Source organism: Aotus nancymaae, unplaced genomic scaffold, assembly GCF_030222135.1.
Source record: "Aotus nancymaae isolate 86718 unplaced genomic scaffold, 86718_ANA_hifiasm-v0.15.2.pri h1tg000040l, whole genome shotgun sequence".
Lineage (NCBI taxonomy): Eukaryota > Metazoa > Chordata > Mammalia > Primates > Aotidae > Aotus > Aotus nancymaae.
In genome coordinates, this window is record NW_026988454.1 from 79169497 (window position 1) to 79194697 (window position 25201).

Consider the following 25201-nt stretch of genomic DNA (forward strand, 5'->3'; position numbering starts at 1 on the left):
ATGGCAGATTCCATCTTGCTTCTAGCCTCACAAGCTTATTGCTCTCACTCCTGAGTGTAGGCCAAGCTAATCATGGGAGGAATTTATTGTTTACCTTAAAGCAAGGATGATAATAGCCCCTTCCCAAAACTACCCTCCTCCTAGTTCAGGGACTAAAACCACCTTTGTAACATGAATGAAAGGCCAAAACTTTAGAATTATGGGAGGAGCCTGAATTCTAACAACTATGTAAAGCTCAATAATAACCAGCCATGGTCCCTAGCTTGCTTACTACACAGGAGTCATGTAGCCAGAGGTCACAAGAGTTGTAACTTCCCCAATTGTTCCTACAGATAATATCCCTATTGTAAAACCTAAGATTGTTCTTTGAGATATTTTTCAGACTTTTGCATCCTGATGAACTGACACAACTCGGACCCATGACTCACACCAGGGAACTGAATCAATTGGTCCTGTAACTCCCAACCAGACGCTGACTCCGCATGCGATGACAGTTCCAACACTCCTGTGATTTCATCCCCAACCAATCAGTAGCACCCATTCCCCAGCTCCCTGCCTGCCAAATTATCCTTTAAAAATCCTAGCCTCTGAGTTCTCAGAGAAGTGGATTTGAAAAATATCTCCCATCTTTTTTTCTTTTACAGCCGGCAAATATAAATGAGTCTGTAGCCCTATCAGACCAATCTGGCCCAACTTGTAGTGTGTTGTTTTTCAGTTGCCATGGACCCTCAGGTCATGTAACCTGAGCATGCCCAGATGGACCAAGCATTCAACCACACAGGGAACCTAATTGCTCAGACTGAGAAGTGGGAACTGAATTAAGAAGTGGACACTGCATGGCAGAATCTAGAATCCAACTGGACTGAGCCCTGGCATCACCCCATGGCAGGATCCAATTAGATCCCACCTCCTGACATCACCTCATTGCAAGATCCAGTCAGATCATGCCTCATTACCCAATGTTTGGAAAACCTGACCTAGCCCCCAGCTCAGGGAGACACTGCTTTGGGGACTATCCCTGGTGTTCTCCTTACTCCTTACAAGTAATAAAATCCCCTTGGTAAATCTTCCTTAATTGTGGTCATTGGGTTAACACCCACCAAACAACCGACCCCACCTGTTGTGTGGGTAGCAAGTCCTTCCTGAATTACTTTATATGGGAGTCCTAGAATTTAAATTGTATCCTACTGCATTTGAGAGAAATTGTTAAATTCACCTTGCTACTGCATTCACCAAATGATAATCTCTTTACTGGAACTTAGCACACCTGCCCAGAACAGGAACAACCTGAGAACACATCCCTTTACTTGTTTTCTATTGCAATACATAGTGAAATAATTAATTATATGTCTGATGTAGAAATTAATAAAGACAGATACAGAAGTGTGTTTAGGCTTCATCCAAGAAATCTTTCCCCTCTTAATCAGTTTGCTCCCTCTCACTGTTTTTTCTTTTCAGACTTGGCTCACTATAACCTGGAATGTGCTTTTTAATATTTTGGTTTTCCATGAAAATTCTTACAGCCCAACAGTACCCTGCACAAGGCTGGGGAATCAATGAATGGTTTTTGAGTAAATTTATTTAGCCTGGAATGATGTCTTCTGTAGTGAAATTTCAGTTGAAGACTTCTAATTGAGAGTTGTTTCATCCTCCTTAATAACAAGATTAGAAGGTGTTTTCTTTCTTTCTGGCAGAATAAAATCTGCATGTCCTGGTGAAAGCTTAGGAAAGGTATAATTGATGTATTTTTGAAATGCCATCCCGGTTTCCTGTAATTCCTCCTCTAGGAAATCTTTCCAATTTGTCATGATTCCCAGCTGTTTTGCTATGGACAGCAGCTCCCCCTGGGTGTCAGCCAGTTTATCCATCACATTGTCAAGAGTGGCCCGATGTGTTTTCTCTGCTTCTTGAAGCACTTCCTGTACTTCTTCTTGCCTCTGCCTCTGAGCCATGCCATAGAAGACATTCATTTCATGTTCTTTTTCCCTCATCAGTCGGGCCACACTGGCCTTCTCATCCCTAATAACTGTTATACCAGTATTCACAATTTCCTCCGCGACTTTGCTACAAAAGATAATATGGATTTATAAGTTAGATGGATTAGCCACTAAAACCAAAGTAATTTCATCTTTAAACACAGATGAACGAGCAATTGTTGAGACAAGCCACCAGACTGAGACAGGCTGATATAGATGAGCTTTTGGACTGCATCAGCTGTTTGACTGTTAACACAACACGTTTTCAGAGCAGGGAGGCTTCCTATGTACTTCCCTGCTGTGTGCTAGGGTGAGGCCACTAGTCTAACATCCAATGGCAACTTTAGGAACCCGAGGTTACCTTTGTCAGGAAAATATAAATGCACTGTGCTTAAAAATTAGGAGATAGGGTCAGAGTTCCAAACTCTGTAGAGAAAGTATTTCTTTTCTTTTTTTGAGATGGAGTCTCACCCTGTTGCCCAGGCTGGAGTGCAATGGCACGATCTCAGGTCACTGCAACCTCTACTTCCCAGGTTCAAATTATTCTCCTGCCTCCGCTTCCCGAGTAGCTGGATTACAGGTGACCGCCACCATGCCCAGCTAATTTTTGTATTTTTAATAGAGATGGGGTTTCACCATGTTGGCCAGTCTGGTCTCGAACTCCTGACTTCGTGATCCACCTGCCTCAGCCTCCCAAAGTGCTGGGATTATAGGCATGAGCCACCGTGCCTGGCCAAGAAAGTCTTTATATTAATCCAGCTGCTGACCTTTAGCCAGAGATGAAAAAACTTTATACTGACAGGATAGATTTAGCTTTAATCTTGATTTTATCTGAGCAATATTCTATGACAGTCACCTAAACTTTTTGGTCTCAGGAGCTCTTTACACTCTCAAAATTATTGAGGAAGCCCAAGAGCTTTTGTTTATATGAGTTATATCTATTGACATTAACAGTTATAGAAATGAAAAGGGAGACATTTAAAAAATATTATGTAAAATAAGAACTCTATTACTCAATATAAATATCTCTTATGAAAAATATTTTCCGAAACAATGAACTATTTCATGAGAAAAATGGTATCATTTAGCTTATTTTTTGAGACAGTATCTTGCTCTGTCACCCAGGCTGGAGTGCAGTGGCCTGATCTTGGCTCACTGCAAACTCCACCTCCCAGGTTCAAGCGATTCTCATGCTTCAGCCTCCAGAGTAGCTAGGATTACAGCTGTGCACCACTATACCTGGCTAATTTTTGTATTTTTTTAGTAGAGACGGGATTTCACCATGTTGGCTGGGCTGGTCTTGAACTCCTGACCTCAAGTGATCTGCCTGCTTCTGTCTCCCAACATGCAGGCATTACAGGTATGAGCCACTGCGCCCAGCCTAATTAAAAAAATTTTTTTGCAAAACTCTTTAATGTGTGGCTTAATAGTAAAAAGTTGAATTTTCATACTGTTTCAATTTATTGTGATATCACACATTGCAAAACCCCTGGAGAACACCATTATATACTCATAGGAGACTAAGAGTGAAAAAGGCAAATAACATGTTAGTGTTAGTAAGAAAATAGTTTAAATCTCATGGACTGCCTCCTTAAAGAGCCTCAGGGACCTTGAAGGGTCTCTGGACCACACGTTGAGAAGCATTGCTAAATGATTAATAGACCTCTGGCTATAATGTAGGGAATTATATATAATTTATAGCAGCCAACCATGTCAAAGCAGGTTAATGAGCATTCTATGCATACATTAATTCAATGACTTCTCAAAAACAATTCTGTAGTGTGGTTCCAATACTATGCCCTTTTTATGAAGAAGCCACCGGGCTCAGGGAGTTTATGTCATTTGCCTAAGTTTGCTTAATAAGTAAGAGAGGCAAAATCTACACCACAACTCAGGCAGTCTGAGTCCAGGTCACACCCTCAACGCACTGCACCCCACCCTATTCCTGGCTTCAATTCCACAACTTTAGGGGACTCATCAGAATGAAATTCAGAGACACTCTGACCTCAAACTAAAGAATCAAAAATTCAAGCACTAAGGCAGGCTGGGAAAAGTTGGGGCTGGATGCCGTGGCTTATGCTTGTAATCCCAGCACTTTGGAAGGCTGAGGTGGGAGGATCACTTGAGTCCAGCCTGACCAATATGGCAAAACCCTCTCTCTACTAAAAATCCAAAAATTATCTAGGCACGGTAGCATGTGCCTTTGACATGGTAAAAGTTCTTAGTCACTGTAATACATTTCCAGTGGATTTCTGCAGTTAACACAGTTTGAGGCCAGGTGCGGTGGCTCACGCCTATAATCCCAGCACTTTGGGAGGCCAAGGCGGGTGGATCATGAGGTCAGAAGTTCAAGACCAGCCTGGCCAAGATGGTGTAACCTTGTCTTTACTAAGAATACAAAAATTAGCCAGGCACTTGTTATCCCAGCTACTTGGGAGGCTGAGGCAGAGAACTGCTTCAACCTGGAAGGTAGAGGTTGCAGTTAGCCGAGATTGCGCCATTATATTCCAGCCTGGGAAACAGAATGAGACTCTGCCTCAAAAAAAAAAAAAAAAAAAAAAAAACATTTGAGCAGAACCTCTAAAGATTTAAGGTTTTAAGATCTCAATTGTATGGTTGTTAATAAAAATCCTCCCCCTCTGCCTCACAGTCTAATACAGCCTTTCCAAGATTTACCACTGGCCCTATGTCCTAAATTCTACACCCAAGATGAAATTCTCTCCTCTTCTCGGAGTCTTTCAACTGGACTTTAAAACCTGACAGACTTCCATAGTCTTGAAATAAATCACATCTTTCTTTAGCCTCTGTAGCCACTATACTATTTCTCTTCTTCCTTTTCCTACCAACTAAGCTATTTTCAATATTGATTATTGAGTACTTACTGTGTTGCAGGAACTGTGCTAAGTATTTTACATGCATAATATCTCATTTAATTTTCACAACCCATTGAAGCTGATACTTGATTTATTTAGAGATGAATCTGGCTCTGTCTTCTAGGCTGGAGTGCGGTGGCACCATCTTGGCTCACTGCAACCTCCACCTCCCAGGTTCAAGTGATCCTCCTACCTCAGTCTCTCAAGTATCTGGGATTACAAGCATGTACCACCACACATGGCTGATTTTTGTATTTTTAGTAGACAGAGGGTTTTACTATGTTGGCCAGGCTTGAACTCCTAACCTTAAATGATCTGCCCACCTCGGTCTCCCAAAGTGCTGGGATTAAAGGTGTGAGCCACTGTGCCTGGCGTATTTTTACTTATAACCTGTGATCGTTCCCTTGTAACAGGTGAGAAAACTGAGGCTTAGAAAAGAGTAAGTTATTGTTCAATGTCACACAACTGAGAAAGCCGGGGAGTTCCTGCTTCAATCTCATGAGTGGGCACTATAAATTTTTTGTCAGGAGGGTGGCACAATGAAAATAACATTTTAGACTTGTTATTCAGGTAACAGTGGTTGAACTGAATCTTAGTGGGGTGAGCTAGAGAGACCAATTAGTATCATTTCATAATATTCTTGAGGTGCAATGATGAGGGTCTGAACTAATGACAAAAGAGAGGGTTGAGAAAAGGGAGAGAAAGGGCTAAGCCTAGGAAATATTAAAAAGTCATAGCTGCCAGAATCTGTGACTGCTAGGACATAGGGGACGTGGCAAAAAGAGGAATCAAAACCACCTTGCTGATATTCAACCTGGGTCACAGGAGAATGGAGGTTCCATTAATAGACATGAAGCTGTGTATGGAGTGGGGAGTGTGCATCGATACACATTCTTAGGATTTAGTCTGATGTTTTATAACATCCTCAGGCTGTTGATGAGATTGTCAGGGTGATGAAGCTGTGTTCCCTGTGTCCTCTGACACAAGCAAGCATGAGCCTCCTGCCAGGTGGGGCTGACTTTCCTCTCACACAAATGGGAGGTTTCATTTACAGGCTAACTGGAAGGCTCTACCAGAATGGAGCTCAGGTAAAACTGATCCATTAATGCATATCTTAGTTGACTCCAGCTCCCACCCTCAATGACAGTCCCTTTCAGAATCCCTAATATCAAAATCTCTTATTGCTAACAATCTGGTACTTTAAAAAAGAATCTTTTTTTCTTTTTTTTTTTCTTTTTTGGTTTGAAACAGGGTCCCACTCTGTTGCCCAGGCTGGAGTACAGTGGCATGATCTTGATTCACTGCAAACTCTGCCTCCTGGGCTCAAGCAATTCTCCCACCTCAGCTTCCTGAGTAGTTGGGACTACAGGCACGTGTTACCATGCCCAGCTAATTTTTGTATTTTTTGTAGAGACAGGGTTTTGCCATGTTGGTCAGGCTGGACTCAAGTGATCCTCCCATCTCGGCCTCCCAAAGTGCTGGAATTACAAGCATAAGCCACAGCACTCAGCACCAGCTTTTCTCAGCATGTCTCAGTGCTTGAATTTTTGATTCTTTAGTTTGAGGCCAGAGGGTCTCTGAATTCCATTCTGATGAGTCCCCTAAAGTTGTGGAATTGAGGCCAGGAGTAGGATGGGGCGCAGTGTGTTGAGGGTGTGACCTGGAATGCCCATTTATTTTCATATCTCCCCTGCCTAGCATGGTGCCCCTTGTGCATACAACAGGCAAAAAAAAAGTATGAATGAATAAGTGGGTAATACAGATGACGTTCTCTCTAATACACGTTGTACTGAATAACACGAAATTTTAAAGCAGCTAAATTGGAACATTACAAAAGCTTAAAAGAATTCATGAGGCCGGGCACTGTAATTCACACCTGTAATCCCAGCACTTTGGGAGGCAGAAGCAAGTGGATCACTTGAGATTAGGAGTTTGAGACCAGCCTGGCCAACATGGCAAAGCCCCATCTCTACTAAAAATAAAACAGATTAGCTAGGCATGGTGGCAAGTGCCTGTAATTCCAGTACTCAGGAGGCTGAGGCAGGAAAATTGCTTGAACCTGGGAGGTGGAGGTTGCAGTGAGCTGAGTTCACACCACTTCACTCCAGCCTAGGCAACAAAGCAAGACTCTCTCAAAAAAGAAAAAAAAGAAAAAAAGAATTCATGCTTAAAAACGATTCTTAACATAAGCAAAATGTTTGCCATAGGAAAATAGCCAATTCTTGGGATCTGTATAAAATGTTTTTCAATGTACATAAATTAGTCTACCTGTGTTTTTTCCCAAAGAGGGTGTAGAAAGCTTATCAAATGAGAAAAAACTGTGAAAGAACTAGGAATTATACTTTTTGGTTTTTCTTTCCTTTCTTTAAATTAAATCTTGGACATAATCTCTCTCCTCAAACATCTGAAGGATCATGGTATACAGAGGGGCAGGGCCAGAAGCCAAGGGAAAAGGCGAGGCTCAGAGTTTCTGCATCCACATTAGGAAGAACATGACAAGTAGAGGTGTTCAGTGTTTGGACCAACCACCTCAACCGGCGACATCAGGGAGGCTCACCAATGACTGGCTGGCATCTAGCAGAAGGAATGGCAAGTCCAGCTTCATAACCCCCAACGCCCATTCCAATGTGAAGTGAATGTCTATGCTTTCTGTAAGTGGTGAGGTTCTTCTACCATCTCTATGAGGCTGTACATTTGTAATTTTGAAATACAAACCATATTTCAGGGTGGCACTAGCCAGAAACGTAACTATTTTCAAAATAGTTGTAGTATGTGTCCAAATTTATAGTATTCAATATGATATTTTATAAAGCAGACTCTTGGAGAATGAAAACAAATTACTAAATAAAAACATAATCTGATATCCAATAACTCAATCTTAACTGATAGGGAAAAAAATAAACCATGGAAAATGCATACTAGCAATTGATCCTTTGCCTGTTTAGTCCATAATAAGCTATTAATCTACTTTTCTTTTTCTTTTTTTTTTTGAGACAAAGTCTCACTCTGCTGTCAGGCTAGAGTGCAGTGGCATGATCTCGGCTCACTGCAAGCTCTGCCTCCCAGGTTCAAGCGATTCTCCTGCCTCAGCCTCCCAAGTAGCTGGGATTGCAGGCACCCACCACCACTCCCAGCTAATTTTTATATTTTTAGTAGAGACAGGGTTTCACCATGTTCGCCAGGATGGTCTCAATCTCTTGATCTCGTGATACACCCACCTTGGCCTCCCAAAATGCTGAGATTACAAATATGAGCCACCACACCTGGCCTAATCTACCTTTCATTAGAACTATAGTATTGGTAGCACTATTTCAGTCAGGTACAACCATTGTGTTTACCAGTAATCTATATTCTGATTTTTTGCCTGGGACACAGGGAACCCCTGGCTCTCTGGTCTGGCAGGAGGCTGCAGGCATTTCAGAAGTTAGGCAGGTCAGGGACATCTCCAGATGCCAGGATTGAGCAGCGCATTTGTATCCCCAGGTTATTAACACTCTTGAACCTCCCTTGGCTCTGCCTCATTATACATCACACTTTCTCCTTCCATGTCTTTGCTCATTCTGTTCTCATTCTTTTGCCTCTCTCACAAGTGGGACCTTCTACCTTTTCTCTTTAAAGTCCAACCCAAGATAACTTCCTCCAAAAAACCTGCTTCACTACATACCCCACCCACACTGCTTAATCTTTCCAGGACTTTGAACTCTTCCAGCACTTTTGTGCTATCTGTACTAGTCCATCCAGACTTGCTTCTTGGGGGCAGCCATGTTCTAGTGATTTCACAATGTTGAGGAAGGGCCCTTATTTTGTGCCACATCCACGGAAGGTACTTGATAAGCTCTAGTGAAGTGAACAAACCCTCTAGAAAACTCACATATCTTCTCTACCTGTAGAGTAGGCAGCTTAATGGAAGGTCACAAGCTTTGGCATCATAAAGGCCAGGGTTCAAATCAGGCCCTGTCACCTCCTTCCTCTGTGACCTTTGGCAGTTTGCTTAGTTTCCGTTTAAGGCCTTAACCCTCCAGGGTCTTAGCCTTAAGATATGTAGAATGATAGAGTCTCCTAGGAAAAGATATGCAGGTGCAAGGAGAAGTATACAAAAGGCCTTGCATGTGCTGGGTATTGAATAAGGGCAGCTGTCACTAGGAATTACAGCCATGACCACAAAAATTCCTGAGTGGTCACTTCATTCATGCCTTGCCTTGGGCTAGAAAACAATTAGAACCTTTACAGAGATTTTTTTTTTTTTAACTTTAAGAGAAAAAGTCCACTGTCTCTTGGGCAATCTGTTTAGAATCTAATCACCTCAATCCACAAAAAAAATTTTCTATGTAGTTAACAAATTTCTCATAATATTTAAGTGTTATGAATCCTTAAGTCTTCATGAAAGTTTATAGTAAAACAAAAGATCTGCATAGAATTCTCAACACTGGTCTCTCTCCATGTATTAGTTTCTGCAAATTCTCTAAAGAACAGAGGAATCTAGTAGTGTCTAGAAATACGATCTAGTGTGTGAAGAGTGGGTTCAACTAATTGGAACAAATTTAAATCATTTATTTAATAAATATTTCAAGAATGCCTACCATGTGCCAGACTTTCTTCCAGGCACTTGGGAAACATAAATAGGCAAAATGGGCATTCTAGCTGGATATATTTGAACACTACACATGGCATGTCCTTAATCCTAGTCTACGGATTCAATAAAAGGCAGATGTTGAAAATCTTCCATCAAATCTCACAGAGGAAAGGGCTGGATGGGATGCAAAAACAATCTAGCAAGAGAGAGAGGAGACCACAAGTGTGTGTGAGAAGGGGATCCAGAGGTGGGGCAGAGCTCCGGCAGATGGCTGGCAGGAGAGAAAGGAAAAGAAGGTCCACCTTCCAGTGCACTGGGGCACAACTCATTCCCTAACCCCCTCTCCTGGTATCCCCTCTCTGATCTTCCTCTTCTACCTCCACAATGACCTGTAGTCTATGCAGGAAAAGAGGTACCAGTTAAACTGTCACAGCTGCAGCTCTCATTCTCATTTATTTGTACCTCCTCCAGGATCTTACCTGTGACCCTATTCTGAAGAGTTCTAATAAAAAAGATTTTACCCATTAATTATATAGAAATGGCTTCATTTGTTAACTAAAGCAGCAAAGCAAAAGGGACCAGTCACAGACTAGAAGGACAAATAGGGAGGTCTCAGTCTCAGCTCTGCTGCTACAAATCAGTGATCTTGGGTAGGTAAATGACCTGGTAAAAAATCTGGAAATTATGGTTTTTCTCTTGCACCTGACAATCCCTGGGCTCCTAACTATTGTCCTGTTCCAGTAAAGAATCATTACATACATAGAAATAGTTATCTTGGTTCTCTTAAAATATATCTATGTATGATCTGATTTGTGATTATGCACATACATATGGCTGTAAAAACATCAAAAGGTCATGGAAAGATACAGACCCTATTGTTTAAAACTGTCCCTGGGAGGCAGGGAGGGTATAGGGGAAGCAGTGGATTAGGACTTGCAATTTTTGCTCTATATGTTTCCATAACGTCAACTTCTTTTGCAACATATATTACTTGCATAATAAGAAAAAGACCAAAAAGTAACAAAAACAGAATAGTGTATGATCTGGGCTAGAGATTGCGAAAATTGATTTTAATGTCCTGTTTATGGGAAACTGTTTCTTGATTCCTCTCCTTGGCTTAAAACCGGTGACACAGAATGAAAAATACCCTATTTAGAGAGTAGCTATCTTTCAAGGGGGAGAAAAGAAGAAGATATGATTGAGGAAGAACACAAGAGAGCTTCAGAAATGTTGGCAATTTTCAGTCCCTTAAACTGGGTGGTAGCTTTTTGAGTATTTATGTTATTTTTATTATTATTATTATAATTATTTTTTGAGATGGAGTCTTGCTCTTGTCACCTAGGCTGGAGTACAGTGGCACGATCTTGGCTCACTGCAACCTCCGCCTCCTGGGTTCAAGCGATTCTCCTGCCTCAGCCTCCTGAGTACCTGGGATTACAGGTGCCCGCCACACCTGGCTAATTTTTGTAGTTTTAGTAGAGACAAGGTTTCGCCATGTTGGCTAGGCTGGTCTCGAACTCCTGACCTCAGGTGATCCACTCACCTCAGCCTAAGCCACACACATACTCTACAATATAAATTGTTCCCTATATTTAGTATTTTCCATAATAAAAATGTAAAAACACAAAAACTGGGCAATATCCACCTATGTATCATAACCTTATCTGTTTCTCCAGGTTGATTTTGATAAAGGAAGATACTAATTTGCAAATGGGTTCTCTGGAATACCTTTTCTGGGCCTGGATTGCTTCCTGGGCGATGAGTCTTTCTTCAGCCCTGGCTTTCTCCACAGCTTCAACCTTCTCTCTGTGGCATTCCATCATAATCCTTTGGATTCTGTGGACCATGCGCTGTTCCGCAGCCAAGTGCTCTCTCTTCATTTCGTCATCCATGTTTTGATACATCTCTATCTTAGTTTTAGCTGTTATTTCCTGAAACAATGGCAAACTAGGTTTAGCTATTACAGATTTGATGCTTAAAACGGCACATTAAGAGGCTATTTAAACCACAGTTTTATCTACCTGCTGGCAAGTGTACCTGTTAACACTGAGGATTTAAAATAAGAGTGTGTATGATATGGAAAACTTTTGTTTATATGATGTTAGGTAAAACAAAAAATGTACAATGTAGCACAAATATCTACATAGATAATATTGAAAGGTAATACGGAAAAAAGAAAATAGTTGGGTTAGAGGGGTAGGGTTAAAGGTCTTTTTTTCCTTGATTGTTCAAATATTCTAGTATCATATTATCATTAGACATAATTACATAATGTAATTATGCTTTAGTAAGCCAGACCTGGAAAATGGCAGAAATAATTATCAGGCCTCCTGCGTTTCTCTGGTTAGGAGGAACCTGAGGTTCAGGCGGAAAACAATTGCACGATGTTACAGTCACAGGAATCTGCCCACCTGTCCCCACACTGTTTCAGCACTCCAGCTTATTAGTGCTGAGGCGCTCTTTCTCCTTCACAGAAGGGACAGGGCTAAGTGCTCCAATGCTCCAGGAAGGAGGACCTGAGGAGGGACTTCAACCAAACAAAGAGAGGAAGCACTAGTCAAACCAAGACCTGTGGAAAACAGACTCACAAACTGTGCTCAAGGAAAGTCCTGTCACCACATGGAAATGCCTACTAACTCCACAGTGTGCCTGGCACTCTGCAGCCCAGATGCTACAGACACGAGAAGGTGGGGATCTTGGTCCTCAGGGGATTCACTGTCTAGTGGAGGAGGCCAATGACCTAATTGTGTAATACATGTTACAGAAATATAACAATATGTAGAAATATAACATTATAAAGAGGAGGAGCAATTCATTCTGTCCAGGTGTTTAAAAAACTTTCATTTAAAGGTAATTTTTTTTTTTTTTTTTTTGAGGAAGGTTCTCGCTCTGTTGCCCAGGCTGGGGTGCAATGGCATGATCACAGCTCACTTCAGCCTCGACCTCCCAGGCTCAGGCAATCCTCCCACCTCAGCCACCCATGTAGCTGAGACTATAGACATTTGTCACCTATGCCTGGCTTTTGTATTTTTTATAGAAATAGGGTTTCCCCATGTTGCTCAGACTTGTCTTGAATTTCTAGGCTCAAGTGATCTCCCCACCTTAACTTCCCAAAGTGCTGGAATTACAGTCATAAGCCACCATGCCGGGCCCAAAGGTAAATGTTTATCTCTATTTGGGAAGACATCAAAAGAACATAGAGAAATTAAGTTATTTCACATAGCACATCAATGAAAGAACTAGGGATAGAAGACAGGATTGCTGACTGTCAGTTTCTCACTTCATTCCTGGCTGTGATGCTGGAGTCTTTCAAGAGATTCATCAATTGTACAGTCTTGTAAGATACAGTACAGTGGGTTTCGTTTCTTTTTCAATAGCTGCAGAATCCCTTTTTTTAATGCAATCTTACCCAGAATGGAAAGGAATTAAGAGTTCTCCTGGCTGAAGATTGCTCAATTCCCTTTAGCACCATTTCTATGGGAGCCCCTGAGAGAGCCAGCTCCGTTTACAATGTCCAGAGAGAATCTTCAGCTGAAGCTGAGAGAAAGTCAAGAGAACTCTAAATTACAAGGGAAACTGAAATTGGCTTAGCTTCTTAGAAGATGATTTCAACAATTAAAATACCTGTAAAGACAAACTTTTCTCTTTTTTCAAGAGAAAAAGTTTTCAACTTCTCACTTTGGCTACTTCAAGGGTAAAAAGTTAAAAAATGAAACACAACAGAAATCAACTTTAAGAACCTCTCCAGAGTGGTCTCAGTTCATGTATTTAGAAAATACTTTCAGGAAAACATTGGTCATTTAGAAATGCTAGCTGGGTTTCCTATACTGCAGAAGGCTTTGTCTCTTAAATCACTAAAATTTTTTGATAAAAGAATATTTTGAATGGAAATGTTTCTAAATGTCTTTAATACCATAGAAAGAACATTATGAAACAATCTAATACTTTCTTGATGATCCAGGCTTGGCAGACAAAGATGAATGATTGCACTGGGCCAAAAACTTAATGTGGCATTTAATAACTGTTCAAGTTCATAGAGCCATTCATATCTGTCAGAAATGACCCCAGATTGCTTTGTTTTTTTAAAATTTAATCTTTGCTCTTAATAGGTATCAAATCAAATTTTTCTTTTCTTCAAAGAACAAGAAAATTACTTGCCATCAGGCTGAGGACACTGCTGTAGCTGCTGTCAGTGAGCCCCTTTTTGTTACTTTTACTTTCCGGTATTTAATCTAGTTCCAATTTGAAATATCAAGCAACCCTGCTGGGTGCAGTGGCTCACGCCTATAATCCCAGCACTTTGGGAGGTCAAGGAGGGCAAATACTTTGAGGCCAGGAGTTCGAGACCAGCCTGGCTGCCAGGCCAACATGGTAAAACCCCATCTCTACTAAAAATTCAAAATTAACCAGGTGTGGTGGTGCACACTTGTAATTCCAATTGTGCACCACCACACCCGGCTACTAGGGAGGCTGAGGCAGGAGAATCACTTGAACTCAGGATGCGGAGGTTGCAATGAGCTAAGATCACAACACTGTACTACAGCCTGGGCTACAGAGAGACTCCACTTCAAAAGAAAAGAAAAATCAAGCATCTAAAAGTCTGTTGGGTTGAGGTTGTCAAACACAATGACATCTGAGTGGGGTGAAGAGGTTTTGCTATGTGTAATAAGCCTGAGCTATTCTCCTGTAGTCAGAGGACTTTAACTTTTTAGGGGATATTTTAACTTACTTCTGGGTTTTCAAGTATATTTTCAGTAATTGAGGCTGCTGGGTGGTTGAGCTTAAGACAGGTGAAGTACTACCATAATATATTCCTATTTGAATCAATCATTTTTTTCAGAAGGAAATGTATTTAGAACTCTGCAAATATCTGTTGAAGAAGGAAAAAAAGCCAATGTCAATAAGGTGGTGTAAGACTGTTGTATGCCTCAACTTTTTTGGTGCTAAGTGCTTTTTTTTTAATTTTCAATTTTTGAGGGTGCATGAGGTATTTTGATATAGGCAAACAATGTGTAATAATCACACAAGGGTAAATGGAATATCCCTCACCTCAAGCATTTATCCTTTGTGTTACAAACAATCCAGTTATACTCTTTCAGTCATTTTTAAACGTAAAATAAATTACTGAATCATAGAATTAAAAAATGACATTCTATCCCTTCACTTTGGCTGGGTTCTGAAGTAGGTATTCAGATAATTAGAAACTATCTGATTCCTAATTACTAACTAGGAATTCAGATAATTAAACTCAGTCCCTCTTTTATGTAGTAATAAAATCAAAATCAGTCTGCTGCCTCACATAGCATGTGGAATACATATTTAAAGCTCCAAAAATAATTAAATAACCTGCTCTTTGTCAGTGTTCTTATTCAATGTAAGGTCTCTCAATAAAATTGGTTTTTACTGAAATGCATCTCGAGTGAGTCAGCCTGTATTTTGAGATACTACAAGAAACAGCTTCATGGACTCCATCATGTTAACTGTACAGATGTTTGACAGGCATTTTACACAATGTCTCCCTCAGGAGATGTTACTCTGATGTTTCATGACTAGGAATATCTAAGCCTTTCAAGTGCCTGATTTGTCTGTACAAATCAGACATGTTAAGTCACAACATTTCTCTCTTTGCATTGGCTGCCAGAAAGCTCAAGGCCCAATCAGTGATAATTGCACAGGACATCATGGCATATATACATTTTTAAGTTTTAAATTTACTTGTGACTTTATTATATTTTCTACTCTTGTTTTTCATTTATTTTTCCCTTAGGTTTCATCTTGATATTATTGTCTTTCAATAATATAAACACCTTTGCAAAAGATTACCTATCCATCAGATAAGATCTAGAAATCTTATTTAATGGCATGAATTTGAGACATACCAAATTCTTAACATCATGTAAGAGAAATACATGGTGGTCTCGACACATCAGAATTTAATATTTGGTTCTAGAGAAACTTGGTTTTCTGCTATATATTGGTAATCTCAAACTTTAAGATGTGTGAGAATCACTTGGGCTGGTGACGGAGTCTGTAGGTCAGAGTGAGGCCCAGGAATCTGTGTCAGGCTCCCAAGTGAATAGATTCTGATGCAGGTGATTCACAGGCCTTGAGAAGTAATACTGATGTCTATGTCTTGGTATCTTATAGACATAACATGTTTAAATAACCCTACATACTACTCTTAGAAATCATTCCTTCATGAATTAAAAAATATATGAAATGGTGGTATAAATATAAATACCCAAACCCTGGACAAATATTTCAGAAAGGTCGCTGTCCCTTTAACTATTTACCTTGAAATTTTCTTAGGACTTCTTTCTACTGAAGCACTAGGTACATCAACTCCCCTCAAAGGCTATGTGGGGTACATTATTCAAAGAAAGACTAGCATGTGAACCTTGAAACAGGCATCACATCTTCCTTATGTCTTTACAACCTAATACCAGGAAGGACATTCAAAATGTGTATCAATCAGCACAGTAGGGCCCACCTATCTGAATGGACTTTGGCTGCAGCATTATAGCAGGGAACTAGAGCCCCTTGCCAAGCCATGAATTATCCTTTTAAGTTGCTGGACTGGGAGAGGTCCAGGATTCTGTAGGGGAAGCAACTAGAGTGACCATGGTGATGGAGGGCTCAAGCGGGTGACTATTTATCAACTGACAGAGAAGTATTTTAATACCTTAATTGCCAATATGGCAGTATGGCCATACTTGTACATACCAGCCAAAGAGCAGGCCTGCCTAAGACATGCTACAAATGCTCTTCACATTTTGAACTCAAACAAGGAATGGGCAGTGGGCCACCATAGCCAATATCCCTCAGGCACCATGCCAACACTGGCAGAGGTAGGCCACTGGAGTGAAGCAGGAAGCATCTTGCTAGCCTTAAGGATCCCTGGGAAGGAGTTCCCCTTCCTGTTAGCAAGTCCTCTCTGGTAGACAGTTCATTTTATCTTACCTGGTACAGATCTAATATATGGTAGGTGCTCATTGCTGCTAAAATGAATAAATTGGCCCACAGTCCCTGAACTGCTTATTAGTGTTAAGTTAGGCCAAACTGAAGCCGGACCTCTGTCACTTTCCTCCAGCCTCTGCCCATGTACTGTCCTACCTGTATCTTGTCCTGTCCTGTCCCTCCCTTGGCCAAAATGTGAAAATAGTTCTGTATCTTTTTCCTTTGAGCAGATTTTGTAATCGAGGTATTGAGCTAACAATGAATCCTAGGGTCTCCACCTGCAAGTTTGTAAGTTACCTAGAGTCATGTACTTGAACAGGCTACAGGTTAGTATCCTTCATCTTGTGACATCTTGAGATGAGATTCTCTCTTAAATTCTTGAGAGAGAGCTACGATATCCCTCCTGGCAGTGTAGTAAATGTAAAATTTAGAAAAAAGGATGCAATCAGAGAGCCTAGGAGAAGGAGAACAGCCTACTTCACTTGTTCAACAACTGTTTGAGCACCTACTAAGTCAGGGAATTGTGCCAACTTTTTTTTCTTTTTACTAATGTAAGTACTTTTAAAAGACAAAAATAAGCCACTATAAAAACCTGTAAATCTTTTTGATGTTCCTCTTTCAAAATATGAATTTCAATTTTGTGTCTTTCATTTGCTTCTTCAAGTGCTTTCTCCACTGCTTGTTTTTGAAGTTCATTAGCCTTTGAAAGAAAGAGTCCATTTATCTATTAATATATCAGAATAAGCACAAAGCAACATGTCTTACTGGGATGTTGGTAAATCAGGTTTTCAAGTTTATTGAAAATTAGCAACCACCATGGAATCCCTAATTTCTTGCTGCATTCCCATCTCAAATGTCTCATAGCAAACTGTCTGCCTTAGCCAGAGATGCTCTAACGCATCCCAATCCATGGCTAGCTTTGCTGTTTCTGGAATCACTAAAGGCAAGTCAGTTTTACTATATGTAGACTGCTGGGTTGCCTTTTCTCTTTGGCACTTTATTTCCTGCTTGATTGACTCTCAAAGTAACATATGTGTTCAAAATATTTTCATAGTAAGCTTTTGCTGGCATTAATACTGGACAATGCTATTTGCTATAATGTCTATTAAAGAAACTGAGAAACACTGTTCTAAGCACTGTGGCTTGTTCTGCTTTCAAGGTGGTGTAATTCTCTTTAGGAATTTATTGATGTCATTCTATGATTGGAAGAAGTGGGGTTGCAGGATTGAAGCTTTGCTTCAGTTTGATGCCTTGGATACCACTGTTGAGCCCTGATATTCAAACTGCCCTTACAGTACTCAGCAGTTGTATGGACAAGGTGTCAAGGATTTGGGAGAGAGGGGAGGAAAAGGGGAGTAGGCCATAATGAAGCATTTGAAAAAACAGGGGTATTACATGCTCCACAAATGGATGGTCTATATATTAAATGTTAGGCCACAAGAAACAACTATTGACAAGAAGTCTTCTTAGTTCTTTTTTTGTTTTAGTTTTGGTTTCATTCAAATGAGAATAAAGGGAGCAGGAGACCTTCACACAGAGGGCAGCTGAAAAGGAAGGAAGCGCCTGATGATGCTGGCTTCTTACTAAGCACCTCTGTGTGCCAGGCACATTATTTCATTGAACCCTCCCAACTATCCCATAGAAAGAGTACTATTATTACTCTTATACAACGAAGCAACCAAGACTACAGAGGTTGTAGAACTTGCCCACGGTCCCACGGCTAGCCAGGATTCAGTCAGTTCTGACTCTACTACACTATATGACTGTTTCAGACAAATCCAGAAGGTGAAAGAACTGTAAAGATGGATTTTAGGTTCATTCTTTTACCTGAGCCCATACTTCAGCTTCTGCTTTTGTAATGCATTCTCTGAGTATATCTTCTTGAAACTGTTCTTCTTTTTCCAGAATATTTGCCCCAATATCTGTGTCTTTGAAGAGAAATGGTCACAAACCTCCCAATTGCTTCCTGGCTTTCCTTTCCACTATTATCTAGTAATTTATGAGGGCTGTTTAGGAGATACCTCCTTATAAGAGATGCCAGTATATATATTTCAAAGATACCCATTGAAAGGGTAAGTTTTTCTCTAACTGATTAGGAGGGAATTCACAGCATTGTCAGGCCTGAATAGAGCTGTTCATTCATCTCATCACACCCAGTCCACACAGCAGATAACTGAGGAGGTGAAGTAAATGCCCTGCAGAAAGGAACACATTTTGTACACCCAAAGTAGAATGATGAGTGAATATTCAAGAGGTCTTAGCACATTATATGGATCTCTCTCCCTGCTCCTATCTGGGTGCTAGGGCTAGCATCAGAAGAGGGGAAGTGAAATGCCTTCAACACATTACATGCCTTTCTTTAGTGTGTGGTTCTTTTTGAGTTTAACTGCTTCAGTATGGAGTGAGCTAAGGGGTAGAAGTTTACTACTTTTCTGCCAATGATCTAATTTGATTTCCAAGTAATATTCCCATAGTAATATCCTGTCTACCCAGAGAAGGTAATGAAAGTCTAGAGAGATTAGAGGACCATACAATGTCAGCCAGAGACAGAGCTGGACCTGGAGCCAAGATCTGAGCTCTCTGAGCTGGGCACAGGGTCTTTCCATCTTCTGCCAGAATGGGTTGTCTGAGGTGGCTCATAAACTGTTTCGGGAATGATAAACCCTCTGGATGCTGAAATCATACACAGTGATATCTTTCTCCGACCCAAACTCTTATAGTCCTTATTCTTTATTCCACTCATTTCTCACATGCTAAATGTGTTGAATTATTAACTTTTCATGTGATTAGGTCTTGATGCTCCATATCTTAAAATTATGAAGCACATCTTGTACTGTCGTGTATCTCTGATGGTGCCTAGTTTGGCAATAAGCACAGATAAGACATTTGTGGACATGTGTGCTTGTCTGTCCAATGTCTCTTCTCTATCTGGATAACAGGATCCATTTCTGTCAAGAACTTTCCTCCCTAACCTCAGGTAGTTCTGGTGGAACTGCCAGTCACAGCAACCTTCTTGGCCCTTTTTACCCTCCTCCAGGTCACAATAATTGACCAGGATTGGGCAAATGCTCAAGACTGTTAACTAGGCTCTTGCCAAGGATTTTATATAAGGATGTAAGGAGAACACAGGTCTTTTTCCACTAGGATTTCTTTTCTTTTTTTCTTTTTGAGACGGAGTCTTGCTCTGTTACCTAGGCTGCAGTGCAGTGTCGCCATCTCGGCTCACTGCAACCTCCGCCTCCCAGGTTCAAGCAATTTTCCTGCCTTAGCCTCCCGAGTAGCTGGCATTACAGGTGCCTGCTACCATGCCTGGCTAAGTTTTGTATTTTTAGTAGAAATGGGCTTTCACCATGTTGGGCAGGCTGGTCTTGAACTCTTGACCTCAAGTGATCAGCCCACCTTGGCCTCCCAAAGTGCTTGAATTATAGCATGAGCCACTAGGCCTGGCCTTCCTCTAGGATTTCTAAGCTGAAGTTAACAGATTTTTCTTTAATTGCATTTTAGGTTTTGGGGTACATGTGAAGAACATGTAGATTGTTGCATAGGTACACACATGGCAGTGTGATTTGCTGCCTTCCTCCCCATCACCTATAACTGGCATTTCTCCCCATGCTATCTCTCCTCAACTCCCCACCCCCCACTGTCCCTGGTAATAGATTTTCTGAGCTATCTGGATCCATATTCCTCCTTTCCCAGCTTCTGGAGTAAGTCTAGCTGCAGCAGTAAACCATTAAGCCAACTCACTAAAGGAGTTAAACAGACTGAAAGCTTTGATGCCAGATCCCCCTTGGGTTTCTCACTTAAAAGGGTCAAGAAATTCCATTTTATGTAGTCTATTCTAAGTTGTTTCTGTCAGTAGCAATTAAAAGTATATGTTTGGTGGCATAGAGTCTTTGCCACTTCATCAGTGAATCTTAAAAACACAGGGCAGCAAATATTATGGTAGAGATGGACACATACTGCAAAAACCCAATATCATGTAGAAATAATCAGAAAAGATTTTCTAGGATGAAATGTGACTAAGCATGGACCATCAACATGTTGAACTTCATAAAAATGTGATACAAGTGTAGGCTACCACTATCCTCTGTAATGTTTAAATCCCATTACTTTATATTAGTTGTTCTCAACCCTGAGTGTACAACAGGATCCCTGCAAAGCTTTTTTTAAAAATGCACATACTGTAAAAGGAACAAACTATTAATAAACAACTTGGATGAATCTCAAGGGCATTATGCTGAGTGAAAAAAGCCAATTTCAATGGGTTATACAATGTATGATTCTGTTTAGATAGCATTCTCACAGTGATAACATTACAGTGATGGAGAACAGATTAGTGGTTGCCAGGGGTTCAAGTTTGGGGAGAAGAGAGTGACAATTAAGGGGTAACATGGGGGAGTTCCTTTGAGGTGATGGAACAGCTCCATGTTGTGATCGTGATGGTTGTTACATTAATATATACATGTGATACAATTCATAAAACTCTATGCCAAGGGGGAAAAAAGTACACATAAGGTCTGTACCTGAATAGTATTGTTTCAATGCCAATGTCCTGGCTTTGACAAAGTACCAGGATTATGTCAGATATCAATGGAAGCTAGATGAAGGGTACAGGGGAACTCTGTCTATTTCACAACTTGTGAGACTTAAACAATCTCAAAATAAAAAAGGTTATTTAAACGTGAAGGAAAAAATACACATGCTTAGTCCTGACTATAGAGGTCCTAACTTAGTGGCTCTGTGTTAGATTAGTATTAAATCCAGTGGGTCTGTCTTTGGATATCTGTACTAATATATTTTCAAAGTTCTATATAGTGCACGGCTAAAACTAAAAACTACTGTCCTATGAAATAGTAGCTCTTCTATGGACATTTCAACATGCTTTTGAACTTACTTATAAAGAACAGAGAATTTAGACTTTTTAAAAAACTTAAAACAGTTCAATGACAAATAAAGGCCATCGAATGGAAAAGATTAATTTCTAACGATAGATTTAACTTACCTATTTAAGGTTTGGGTTAGATATTCCATAAGGCATAAGGAATCAATCATTAAGGTGTATCTAAGAATGGAGAAACACTGTCTTGGGTATGAAAAGTCAAGTCACTTTAGGGATTATAATGAATCATTCATACTAAGCATTTACTAAATGCTAAAAAAAACAATTTTGGTATTTATGTTTTTAGAATATGATTCCAATTTGATCTCCCCACTACCTTTTAGTATTTTTTTTCTTCCCAAACACCTCTGCTCTTCAACTTCTCATATTTTCAAATATCAGGAGTGAAATAAAATCACCCTTCGTTTACCATTTTAAAGGAAGAGAGGATCAGATAAGTATTTTGAGAGTCCTTAGGAAAATACTTACAAGGCTCAAGGTCAGATTGAAAACTCTTAAGGGGATAAAAGAGAGACAGAAAGCTATAGTACAATTTGATTTGCTTATGTATTATATATACATATGTATGCACAGTAAATGTTCTCATGTTATCTATATGTAACTACTTTCATGCCAGCAGCTACTATTTAAAGGTTATAGTTTCTTTTACCCATTTATTGGGATTTTTTTTTTTTGAGGCAGAGTCTCGCTCGTCACCCAGGCTGGAGTGCAATGGCATGATCTCAGCTCACTGCAACCTCCACCTCCTGGGTTCAAGTGATTCTCTTAACTCAGCCTCCCAAGTAGCTGGGATTACAGGCACGTGCCACCACACCTGCCTAGTTTTTTTTAGTAGAGACAGGGTTTCACCATGTTGGCCAGGCTGATCTTGAACTCTTGGGCTCAAGCAGTCCGCCCACCTCGGCTACCCAAGGTGCTGGGATTACAGGCACTAGCCACCGTGCCCATCCAATTAGGGTATTATTTAGAGATAATATTTCCTCTCCTACACATACTGAAGGTACCCAAGTATGGCCAAGGGCAAAATGAACTCACATTTACTATTATGTGCCAGGATTTATAATAGACACAAATACTTCATTAAAGTATCCTAATAACCTGTAAGATAGGTATTAATATCTTTATTTCCATATAAGGAGACAAACTGAGAGGCTAAATACCCTGCCCAATAGACACAACTGTTAAGTGGAGAAGCTGTCTTCCAATCCATATTATTTTTAAACATCCCTGTAGGGACAAGAACGATGAAGAGAAAAAAGCTGATAAAAGTCTATGTAACAAAAAGAATGAAGGCTATGAAGTGTTAGAACAAAGGAAAACAATAAAGTCACTTACCTAGTACGTCTTTGTGAGTGTAAAAGCGTGTCTTAAGTGGCTTGTATTCATGGATCCGTGTGAAGGTTTTTCCAAAAGAGGCTGGCAGAATTATTTTATTACAAACAGCACAGCAAACAAAGTTTGTGTAATCTGAATTTCTGATCATAGTTAAATACCATATGTCTTCTCCTACTTACAGTTAAAATAAACTTAGAATCAGAAAAAGACGTTTCAAGAAAAGCTGAAAGTTTAAGAAAGCTGAAAGAGGTTCAGGGTTTTAGGATAATGCTAGAGGCTGGTAAGGATTAAATGATTCACGTGATTAGGCAGTGGTTATGTGCCTAACATTAAAGAATGGTACTAAAAGCCCCTGCCATAGAAGGTATGGGCACCAGATTTGGGAAGATTTAAGCAGTTGCTCCTTCCCAGACTCTAGCATTAAATTGTTAACTTACTTAGCAACTGTTGCTAGGTAAGACAAGCTTTGCTCATAAAAGCAACTTCAAATAATGACAAAAGGGAACATGATACCGCCATTCATTTTCCTGATACTTTCTATATTAGTTTTCTATTGCTGCTGTCTTGCTCTGTTTTCTGTTGCTTATAATAGAATACTTGAAACTGGATAGCTTATACAGGAAATTATTTCTTACAGTTTGTGGAGGCTGAGAAGTCCAAGGTGGAGGAGCTGCATTAGGTAAGAATCTTCCTGATGGTGGGAACTCGCTGGGGTGGTACAAGGTAAGACATGGCCAGGGGCTGAGCTCACATGCTAGCTCAGGCCTCTCTTCCTCTTCTCATAAAGCCACCAATTCTCTTTCCATGAGAATCCATTAATCTGTTAACCTGTGAATAAATTCACTCACCTCTTAAATGCCCTACTTCTCAATATTATCACTTTGGGGATTAAAGTTCAACATGAGTTTTGCAGGGGACAAATATTCAAATCATAGCACCATTGTGACAAACTAACACAAACTTCATGGCTTAAATATAACACAAATTTATCCTCTTGCATTTCTGGAGATCAGAAGTCTAAAAGGAGTGTTAGGGACTAAAATCAAGTTGTTAGAAGGGCTTGTTCCTTCTGGAGGTTTCAGAGGAAAATCCGATTCTTTGCCTTTTCCATCAGGCCATTCACATTCCTTGGGCTCATGGCCTCTCATCATATAGTCTTTTCTCCCCGTGCTTCCATGGTGACATTGTCTCTTCCTCTGATCTTCTTCCCTGCTTTAAGGACCTTGGTGATTATACCAGGCCCATCTAGCTAATCCAGGATAACCTCCCCGTCTCAAAATCCTAAACTCACCCATATCTGTAAAGTCCCTTTTGCCATATAAAGTAACATATTTACAGGTTCTAGAGATTAGGATCTGGACATTTTTGCAGGAAAGGAGAGTATTAGTCAGCCTACTACACTTTCTTTTAAATGGGTTTTTAAAGAATTAATTTCTTTTAAGGCCAACAATGGAGGTAGATTAATTTCTTTTAGGTTTTTAATAAACGTGCTGTTTTGGTGCCATGGTAATAAAGTGGGATATATCATGGTATCTGGAAGGAGAAATTACTTTCATTAAGTCAGCATTCTAAATTATGAAGCCTGGCTTTAAAAAAATCAGTTAACTAATTTGCTCCTACAATTTTAGAAAACAGCCATAGAAATTCTGCCTATCAAAAAAATCTGTGCAACTGATTACACCAAGTCATTTTTTAAAATTGCCTGACAATGTCATATGCTGCATCTATTTGGGAAGACTATTTTACAATAAGTGAATGCCATCAGTGAAATTAATTTCAACAATATGACTCCCATAGGGCCCTGAGCTAAGTGTACCACAAGTTACACTATAATTTATATTGACACATACAGCCTGAATAACTGACTAATGACTTTAAGTAACTATCAAATTGTGCCAGGTTTGACTTCGAGAAAAGGGTTAACTGGGACTTGGAGAGGAGTTAAAAACAAAGAGATGAATTTGTACTGAGAATGGGGACTACCGTGTACACACGGTTTGTCATCTGGATTGAGAACTGAGGCTACTTGTGCCAATGACTTTCCTGTGTGTTACTAGAAATTCTTGCCCAGATGAGAGAGTAACTAACTGGCCTTGATTTACCTGGGACTGTCCTTGTTTTAAAACTGAAAGTCCTGAACTGTCTTAGTGTCTGGCAAATTGGAAGAGTTGGACCCCCTATGGAAGATAGGGCTATAAAACCAATAAATAATTTCAGTGTTTGCCTTAGGAAATCCTTGAAAACCAATTTATCGAATGGATAGCTTGCTGATCTAGGCAAACAGCTCTTCCATCAAAACATGAGATTACTCCCCTAGGCAAAGTTAAATGTTCACTTAACATTTATCAAACAGTAGTTTACTAATCAAGACTTGCTTCAGGATCTCATCTGTTATGTCAGGTACCTTGTCCATTCTCAACCAGATTCCTGCGTTGAAAGATCCTTCTTTAATCACTTGAACTCAGACCTCAAAACACTTTAATATCTTCCCCTGACCATCCCCTTCTTAAATACAGCTAACTTTGTAAAAGTGGTATTTCCCCTTAGTGCAGATTTAATAAGCTTAGTTTTGTTTGATCATCCGGTT

At 40.1% G+C, this 25201-nt stretch overlaps 1 protein-coding gene across 1 annotated transcript; it reads right to left on the reverse strand.

The window, feature by feature from the left end:
• Positions 1 to 1557: 1557 nt before the first annotated feature.
• CUNH6orf163 (chromosome unknown C6orf163 homolog) lies at positions 1558 to 24405 on the reverse strand. Its single transcript, XM_012444252.3, has 5 exons — positions 22615 to 24405; positions 18207 to 18301; positions 16972 to 17079; positions 11151 to 11353; positions 1558 to 2064 (listed from the first exon to the last, which is right to left on the reverse strand). The coding sequence occupies exons 1-5, from the start codon at positions 22760 to 22762 to the stop codon at positions 1629 to 1631; spliced, it is 990 nt and encodes a 329-aa protein (XP_012299675.2). The 5' UTR covers positions 22763 to 24405; the 3' UTR covers positions 1558 to 1628.
• Positions 24406 to 25201: the final 796 nt, after the last annotated feature.

What these genes read in the sequence shown, in the direction of transcription:
- CUNH6orf163 (XM_012444252.3), bottom strand. Translation starts at nt 22,762, where the DNA reads ATGATCAGAAATTCAGATTACACAAACTTTGTTTGCTGTGCTGTTTGT. An exon ending in CACTCACAAAGACGTACTAG is followed by an intron (nt 18,302 to 22,614) that starts GTAAGTGACTTT and finishes TCAAAGACACAG; the next exon opens with ATATTGGGGCAAATATTCTG. An exon ending in AACATCAAAAAGATTTACAG is followed by an intron (nt 11,354 to 16,971) that starts GTTTTTATAGTG and finishes CCATTGTTTCAG; the next exon opens with GAAATAACAGCTAAAACTAA.